This window comes from Fistularia commersonii, chromosome 7 (assembly GCF_037954325.1).
Source record: "Fistularia commersonii isolate RoL2024-O1a breed Wild chromosome 7, RoL_Fcom_v1.0, whole genome shotgun sequence".
NCBI lineage: Eukaryota > Metazoa > Chordata > Actinopteri > Syngnathiformes > Fistulariidae > Fistularia > Fistularia commersonii.
The window spans coordinates 5,417,017-5,426,186 of NC_141290.1; the positions used below are offsets into that span (position 1 = coordinate 5,417,017).

At 48.7% G+C, this 9,170-nt stretch overlaps 1 protein-coding gene across 1 annotated transcript; it reads left to right on the plus strand.

Annotated features, from left to right (window-relative positions):
- Nucleotides 1–310: 310 nt before the first annotated feature.
- Nucleotides 311–7,572, plus strand: LOC147232454 (chemokine-like protein TAFA-5). Its single transcript, XM_086149306.1, has 4 exons — nucleotides 311–865; nucleotides 4,054–4,203; nucleotides 5,180–5,307; nucleotides 6,741–7,572. The coding sequence occupies exons 1-4, from the start codon at nucleotides 769–771 to the stop codon at nucleotides 6,747–6,749; spliced, it is 384 nt and encodes a 127-aa protein (XP_086005432.1). The 5' UTR covers nucleotides 311–768; the 3' UTR covers nucleotides 6,750–7,572.
- The last annotated feature ends 1,598 nt before the right edge of the window (nucleotides 7,573–9,170 follow it).

Here is a 9,170-nt window from a genome sequence, read left to right on the forward strand (position 1 = left end):
GCTAACCACTGCGCCACCATGCCAACAATATTGAATTAATGATTAATGATCAGTACTGAAGTGAGTATAATTATGATATGAGTAAAATTATATAAATCATGAGCGTGATTATTATGAATGAATTATCCAAACATTTATCAGGAGAGATTGAACCGTCAGGGGTCAGAGGTCCCGCTCTGTCCTCCCGTCTCGAGTTCCCGTTCCATCCGGGGACTTTTTCCGGCCGCCAATCAAAACTTCGCCCGCGCGGGGACGACCTCAGCCCGGGACGTGCGTGAACCGGTGTGACGTCACTTGAGAAGGAGCGACGGAGAGAGAGAACAGGAGGGCGAGGAAGGGAAAGAGGGTGCAGTCCGGGGAGGAGCTCCGCACCGGGAGGCAGCAGCGTCCCCTCCTCCGGCCAGTACCGGCGCGTCATGCCCGCCGAGCGGCTCCGCCGGCACTCGGCGTCCCCCGACGCCACGGACTGTGAGTGAACCCGCCGACGGGGAAGTACCGGGCGGCGCCGCGGGGGTGGAGGGGAGCCCCCCCCCGCGCGCCTGCGCCGTGAGGACCGACGACCCCCCGCCGGATACCGGAGCCCCCGTCACCCCCTTCGCCCCCGTCGCCCTCTTCGCCCCCCGCACACCCGTCCCTCGACCCGGACCTCTGGATTTGCGGTTCGCGGTCGACCCGCGTCGGGATGCCCCGTGTTCCGCGCAGGCGCCCCGCCGCGAGGTGGCCGGGCGCGCTCGCGGCCCCGTGAGGACCCGCGCGCGGACCCGCGGCATGCAGCCCCAGTCACGGCCGGTGGCACGCGCGCTCGCCGCCGCCGCGCTCTGCTTCCTGCTGCTGCGCGTGCTCCACGACCAGGCGCCAAAGGAAGGTACGTGCGCGCGCGCAACACGCGAGATTTTGTTCGAGAAGTGGGGGGAAGCCGGGTGTCCTCATACAGGGACTTCTCTGCCGACAGCCCCTGAGCAAGACACTTATATTGCCCTCAGTGTGTTTAACTTTATAGGGGAACTTAGCATGAGAAGCTAGCCTGTCCGCCATCATTGTAGTCTTTCCTGCTTTCAGTTCCAGGATTGCCGGTGAGAATCGAACCCCCGACTATGTCCTCACACGGGGACGGCGGGTGGCTTCACCCGGAAAAACATCAGCTTCTTTATAGTTTCATGGGTTTCCATCCTTTTAGCTTCAGACTTTCAGCCCTCCTTCCTGAAAGAATATGAAATATTTACAAACGGCATTAAAAATGAAACCAGAGTTAATAACTGTGCTCTGAGCATCTGTAACGTCCACTCAGGTCTGTTTCTGGGGGCGGGGGTAATGGCGTAAATGATCATCTGTCGGGTTTTTCCCCTGGGCCTCTGAGTTTTCCTGAAAAGAGAACCCGATTGGAAGACGGGTGGATTTAAAGCGCTTCCAGCTTTCGGCAATCAAAGTGTGAATTCCAGTAAGAAACAGCTTCAAGCACCGTTTGGGATGTCACTAATGTGAAGCCACTCTCTGTTCGGATGTAAATTCCCTGAAACGTTAATTCAACTACACTGCTTACCTCAGGGTTCAGACAGGCGTCAGCCAATCATGGCTCATCATGTGGAGGGAGGCGGGGTTTAACCTGGACATGTCAGCTGTCAATCATCCAGGTGATCACCTGCCTGTTCACAATGCTCATCTTTGATGAACCTGCAGACTTTTTGGACTGAAGACGGATAACCTGGAGAGAACCAAAAAGAAGAAACACTATAATCTGTCAGTGAATGAACGAAAAAAATTTCACTGGAAATAAACGACAAATCTACATAAATTGAACTCCAGCAAATGACCAAAAGTCTGGTTTTTAACTTTTTTCCCTTTGAGAGGATGTCAGAGGATTCGGATCAGAAGCTCAACGGCAATTAGATGGATGGATGTCAGTAGATGGAGATTTCATTCACAACTACCTAACCTGAAGCTCCCAGGCTTGTTTTGGACGGCTGTTGTGACGACAAGGAGGCGTTTAAGTTGTGTGAACCAAGTGTGGGACGAGTAGCAATGCAACAAGAGTCTCGTGACAGGAAATGCTACCTGCTCGGTTCCATTGCAAATCATGTGACAGCTGGTCCAAACCGACACCATGTGGATCAGCAGAACCACTTGGACCCACTTGCCCACCCGCATTACATAATCTGTGTGTGAGCTGGGTCGACGTCCTAAATTGATTTTCCGGAGAAGCTTCTCGGCTCTGCGTCAAGTGGGAAAGCTCCTCATCCTGCGGCAGTTCTGCTGTAATCACACCGTCAGGAAATGGAGCGCTTAGATGGTTCATACAGGCATCAGAGCAGGAGGAGGTGGAGGAGATGAAGGTAGGAGGAATAAGACTACTTCCTTCTGAATCTGCAGAAAGTTCTGCTGGAGTCATTTCCCTAAACTCAGCGATTGAAAGATTCACTTAAAAGTTCTGCTGGAGTCATGTCCTTAAACTCAGCGATCAAATGATTCACTTGAAAGTTCTGCTAGAGAATAATTTCCTTAAACTCAGCGATCAAATGATTCATTTGAAAGTTTTGCTGGAGTCATGTCCTGAAACTCAGCGATCGAATGATTCACTTAAAAGTTCTGGAGAATAATTTCCTTAAACTCAGCTATCAAATGATTAACTTCAAAGTTCTGCTGGAGAATCATTTCCTGAAACTAAGCAATCGAATGATTCACTTAAAAGTTCTGTTGGAGTCATGTCCTGAAACTCGGGGATCAAATGAGTCACTTGAAAATTCTGCTGGAGAATAATTTCCTAAAAATCAGCGATCAAATGATTCACTTGAAAGTTCTGCTCGAAAGTTCTGCCGGAGAATCGTTTCCTGAAACTCAGCGATCAAATGATTCACTTGAAAAGTTCTGCTTGAGAGTCATTTCTTGAAATTTAGCGATAAAATGTGTCACTTGAAAAAGAAAATGGGGTTCTGAGTCGTACCATGTGGTTGTAGGAGGAACCCTGAAACAACAAAAAACCAGGATGTCAATGAGAAAACTTATTGTCCAGTGAGTCGATAAGAAGCTTAGCAGGTGAGCGGGTTGGTGAATGAGTGAACAAGTGAGCAAATATATGACAAAGTCAACTAATGAGTGAGTGAATCCGGGTCTGATTCAACTTGTGAGCGATAGAGTGACTTGGCTCATCGGCCGGTGAGTCGTTAAGTAGCTTAGCGAGTCAGCAGGCCGGTGAATGAACGAGTGAATCGTTTGATAGCTAAGAAGTGTCAAGCAGTGAATTCATCTACAGAATTTTTTCCCTTTTTTATTTCTCTCCTCTGATGATTCTGACCTGAAAACGATGCCCGGGTGAGAACATCAGTATCCGCCAGGTTTCGTCACATCGCTTTGCGTCCCAGGGCCTCATTACTCCTGCCCCGTCTTGGCCTTCATCATTACCTGAACCCCCAGGTGCATGTATGAGGAAGATGAGGAGGTGCCTGGATGGGGGTTCTGCTGATGAGGAAGCGGTTCCAACTTAAAATAGCTCGCCGATGTGACACCTTAAACGGTTCAATAATCCACATTCACTTCCAGAAGAGACGCTCCCACCTTTTTTTTTCCTCCCTGTCCTAAAAGTGAGGACTTCGGAACCCCGAAAGGGGGCGGAGCCAGTGGAGCGCGCCGATCTTGTTCCTGCAGGGGGAGAAGAAAACCTCCAGTGGAGATTTTGCATTTTGACAAGGCTTCTAGAAAAATAGACAGTGTGAAAACAGTCATTTACTACCATGGTAGTTGGCAAACATCAACTATTTCACCTCTATGATCAAAATCACGCACACCTGCCTGAGGAAGGTTGTTCATTTTTAGTTTTTTTTTCAGGTGTGCTTAATCAGGTTGCATTCAGGTTCAGGGGGGACGGGTGGGAAATCCGAGCGTCCGACACCAGGCGGTGCTCAAGAAGCTCAAGACGCCTGGCAGCCTGGCCAACCCACTTACCAATTGTAGAAATATATTTTTTGTCCCTAAAGCACCACCCTCTGGCCGACAGTCTTACAGCAAAACGGGGTAACGCTCGTTGAACCCCCTTCCTTCCCGTTGCTCCGTGTCACCCAGGTCAGCTGGCGGCGGGGACCTGCGAGATCGTGACTCTGGACCGGGACAGCAGTCAGCCCAGGAGGACCATCGCCCGGCAGACGGCTCGCTGCGCCTGCAGGAGGGGTCAGATCGCAGGGACGATGCGAGGACAACCGGCCTGCGTCGATGGTAAGAGGCTCCTCCGGGTTCCAGGGCCCCCGGTTGAAGCTCAGATGTGGCGTGGCGTGGCGTTCAGGGCCCGCTAGGCTAATGCTCAGCTAGCTCACGGGATGTAAACAAAACACCTCGATTGAGGGAAGAATTAAGAAGTAATTAAGTCGGAGCGGGACGCCACGAGGCCTCCAGTCGCCAAGGAAACGCGAGCGAGCGAGCGGTGTTACAGAGCGTTTCATCAGCAACCCCGCCCCCTCCCCTGTCCCCATCCCCGTTCCCACCGCGACATCTGGAGACGACGACAACAGCTGGAGGGCCTCGCTCAGCTCCGCACCGCCGATTCTGCGGAAATCCAAGTCGGATCACTTTAAAACACTTTTCCCGACTTTCTGTCAAACCTTTCCGATTGTGATGCACGTGACAAGACCGACCCCCTGGTTATCGTCAAATCCCCGAGGGCTTGTGGGAAATGTTGGAACAAGAGTCTTTGGCCCCGGCGTCTCGCTATTTGACCTTAGATCCACCAGCGACTGTTCACCCTCCACCGCCTTTCTACCCCCTCATCTCCCCCCATCCCTCAGCGGGGCCAATCAGGAGCCGCAGTATGCAAATGCGGCTGCGAGAGCGTCCCGTTTCTTTATAAATAGCTGAATGGGTGATGAAGACGACGCCTTTTCCTCTCCCGTAAAGAGAACCAGAATAAAAGGGATTCCATTAAAAACTAAAGAAGTAAACACTGAGCGCAGACGTCCGGAATAAAGCGATGATTTAGGAGAGGAAGATGTTTTTTCAACGGAAGAATGTCAAAAACAACAATAAAGATAAATGGTCAAGTTCGGCATTTACCGTCTCGCCAATTTCTCCCGCCTGGGATTGGCTCAGGTTTTAGCCCCGCCTTATAACTCGACCACTAGGATAGGCTCCGCCTCTGCGTCGGACTCTTAGACCGTGAATAAAATATCATTAATTGAGTCTCTCTGCCTCCCCCTAGTGGTCGTGGTCAGCAGCCGTCAGTGGTGCGCCATGGCTCCCTGTCTGGACGACGAAGGCTGCGAGCTGCTGGTCAACCAGTCGGGCTGGACGTGTACGCTGCCCGGGGGCCGGGTCAAGACCACCACGGTGAGGACACACACACACACACACTTCGTATGGGAGTCGCTTTGTTTTCCTGAAATTTTGTGATGACCGATGGAGGAATATTGATCGGATTTTCCAATATCTCCTCCTGTGCCACCTTCTCTTTGGGTTTCACCTTCTCAGGGACTGACGCCTTGTTCCTTTCTTTTTCCCCCCTCTTCTTCTTCTTTGACGTACGACCTGCGAGTGAAAAATCCAGCGCGTCCTTGTCTGACTCCTTTTACTTATTCATCCATTTTATTTATTTTATTTTGGGATTGTGGCCGGTGCGCATGAATAAATCAGAGGCCCGAGAGGGGAGGGGACAACACACCACTCCCGCTACTTCAGCTTCCTCTTCGTCTTCTTAACATGAACATAAATTACACCCTATCCTCACCTCGACAAAAAGTGTGTGTGTGTGTGTGTTACATTAAAGCTTTGACAAGGATGTCTACACTTCCAGGAACAAATAAAGAGGGGAACACTTCTCGACAGATTTGCTCCTCAAGCCCTGTCGCACCTCTTTACTTTTTTGGCTTCTTTCAGGAAGCCGAGGAAATCCAGAAGGCCCCAGATATCTGGTTTAAAATGCTACATCCAGCGATGGATGGATAGTTGGGCAAAGTTTAGAGGAGTTTGACAAGTAGAAGCCAGAAACCAGCACCTGCTCCATTTGTAGCGCTGGGAGTCCCACAGGGTTCCATCAAGGATCCTTTTCTTTTTGTTGTTTCTCTCAGTACATAGCTCATTTTCATTTCAGTGCAACTCAGGGGAGGGAAGACAATAATGCTTGTTGATTCGCTACGAGACAAAAACACCCGGTGACCCGTGTGATCGAGACCAGGTGAAACAGTCTGACGCTTCGGCGTTTGCTTTTGTGACGGCTGCCGTGTTTTACCTCTCAGACGGAGAGATGATCTCCCGAGGATCTCCATGAAACCCTGACATTTCATAAATATTCACGTCTGCGGAGTTTTGGTGTGCCAACACACACACACACACACACACACACACGCATAAACACGCTTTCCAAAACGCTCAGACGTGCTGCTGAATAAATTCCCTGCCTGTCGCCGGCTGTTGGGCTTGAATCTCTGCTCGCCGGCTCTAATTGGGTCTCAGGCTGCGCAGGCTTTTAATTCTACGTCCTCTGTGAAGGTTTTTTTTTTTTCCTACTTCTTCTTTTCCTCTAATGAGGCCGAGACCTCGACCGCGAACGGGGAGAAGGACGACTCAGCGCCGACTAATAATCCCTGTTTCTTTTTTTTTTTTTTTTGTTTCTCCTGACGTGCAGAGCAGCGACAGGCCGTCCCACAGGGTTCCATCTCTGCCCGGAAAAACGCCATATAAAATACTTCTCATTCAAAGCGTCGCTTCGGAAAACAATAATTATCCCATCATTCAATCGACCTCCTCTTCTTTCCGTCGTCCAGGTCTCCTGACACTGCCGGTGACGAATGGCGCCCCCTGAGGGGAAGAATGACCTTCACCATGCGCCAGACGCCGCCGGAGTAGAATGGAAGGAGACAGGTCCACGCCATCCCCCTTCCACGCTGCAGACTCTTGGAACCGTTGGCCAAAGTCCACCTCTCCGGGGACAGCGGACGAGGACTTAGCTGCCGGTTCTAATCCCGTCTCCTTTCGACGAGGAGCCGCGTCTTTGTTTCACCGACCAAAGAAGAACAGGGGCGGGAAACCAATATCCCCCACCTCTTTATACTCCCCCCCCCAGGACAGAAACAGAAATGAAATCTTGCGTTTCCTGACAAACAAATGTTTTTACCATCAGAAAAAAAGAACTCCAGGCGCCAGGAGACACGTGGAAGATCCAAGGAGAACCTATCGTTTCTTAAGGGTCGACCTGGTGAATGTGCTTTTCTAGAAATGTGCGTTGCTCTCCTTCCATCTGGGCGACATTTCAAAAGACCCGTCAAGAACGCAAACAAATTCAAGTCGGCAGAAACGGCGCCCTCTGCTGGCCATTCTCTGGAAACTAGGTTGTTTTTAACCCAGTGTTTTGCTTCTTAAGAAAGAAAACAAGGCAACTGGTCACACTTATATCTTCGAATATATGAAAGAGGACCTGACTGAAGAAAAGACAAGGAGACACAAGGGGAGGATCTGGGTGACAGTCTCACTGAGGGGTGTTCTGTGATGGGGCAGAAATAAAAGAAAATAAAAAGACAGAACCGTAGCACATCTTAGAAAATGCATGGAGATAAACGTCCTCTTGAAAAATCTAATAAAATAAAAGTCTGCCTCACATGTTCTTGTCCAAAGTCCTCCCGATGTTCCTGGGTCCCTGGGGGCCCATTGCTGGTTTTCACTGGCCTCTGGTGAAGAGAACCGGTGGCTCGGGGGCAGGGAACAAAACTTAGCGTTTGGCGTCAATCTGGATGTTGTTTTCTCCATCCTATGGCTGACGGAGAAATGAAAAAAAAACCAAAAAAAGCCTGGGTTCTCTCTACGTCTTCCATCCAGAGAGTGAATGGTTGGCTGTGGTTGGCTATATATGTATAAAAGTATTTCAGGGGTCGGCACACCGTGACGTTGGAAAATAAAGCATTTTATTTACATTTATTTTATTTTGACTTAATTTTTTTGAAATGTAATTCTCAACTAGAAGATTATGGTAATAGTGTAACAGGTTTCATTTTTATGTGGCTCAAAAATGTCACAACCGCCAGCATGCGCTTTGTTGAGCTTTTTACACTTAAAAGAACACCGACCAAGTAAAATAAATATTTTACTTGGCTATGGTTTTGCAAATGTATATTTTACATAGTTCAGTAAAATTGTTTTTTTTTTTATTAGATGGCATTTTCCATTCACTGCAGGCGGGTGATTTTTAAATTAGTTTTTTTATTTCCTAAATACAAGGAGGACTCATATATATGTATATATATACATATAGCATTGTATTTATAGCATAAAAATAAAAAATAACTATGTAGGCAGTGTTATCTTCATTTTAGATGTCTAAAGGATTTTGTGGCTCCAGGTATTTGTTTTTTTTTTCCTGTGAGAAACAGGTCCAAATGGAAAGGTAATTTCTCACTCATATATTTTTCTGTTCATTTCTTTGCTTGTTGTTTTTGTTGGTTTTTGGGCCTTCTCGGTTTTTAAAGATGAATTCTCCATTCCTACCAGAACATGCCTGCTCGAGCGTCACGGCGGATCTACAAGGAAAAGGGGTCGAAGGTCGGTGGGTAAAAAACGCGGTAGAGCGTCAGGCAGGGATCAGGTGATCAGAACCATCCGGGTTGTTGATGACAAGCCAGCGAGTGAATCTGCCCAGAGGAACTAAAAATACTAGCAATGTAGGCTAAGATCTCTGAGGGGCCTTTTATTTATGAACTTCACATTCTGGCCTACTTCTTTTCTGCGGCCCACTTTTCTTCCCCGCCCAAACAGGAAGTGACTGACACCACTCAGTATCTGCTACAGTAAAACAAGGCGTGACGTTTAGCGCCGTGTTTTTCATCCTTTTCTCCTTCCCACGGACTGTTGCTCTTCCTTCATTTGTACTGTAAATTCCGGATGATAAGCCGCAACTTTTTTCACACGCTTTGAACACTGGCTTAAACAACGATGCAGCTAATTTATGGATTATTTTCATTTATCCTCGTCATGTTGGACCGATGAAATGACCGGGAAATTCTGAGGCCGTTCAACTCCGACACCGAAGAAGACGACTTTGACGTTTTTATTGCGCAGGAGGAAGCCCAAGATAGCAATCAGCTAGCCGGTGCGGCTTATATTGAGATGCGCTCAATAGTCCGGAAATTAAGGTATTTGATATGAGTCGTCGCTCATATCAAATACGATTTTCTTGCATTGTGATACGAGCGGAGATCTGATTT

What these genes read in the sequence shown, in the direction of transcription:
- LOC147232454 (XM_086149306.1), top strand. Translation starts at nt 769, where the DNA reads ATGCAGCCCCAGTCACGGCCGGTGGCACGCGCGCTCGCCGCCGCCGCG. An exon ending in CGACCAGGCGCCAAAGGAAG is followed by an intron (nt 866 to 4,053) that starts GTACGTGCGCGC and finishes CGTGTCACCCAG; the next exon opens with GTCAGCTGGCGGCGGGGACC. An exon ending in ACAACCGGCCTGCGTCGATG is followed by an intron (nt 4,204 to 5,179) that starts GTAAGAGGCTCC and finishes GCCTCCCCCTAG; the next exon opens with TGGTCGTGGTCAGCAGCCGT.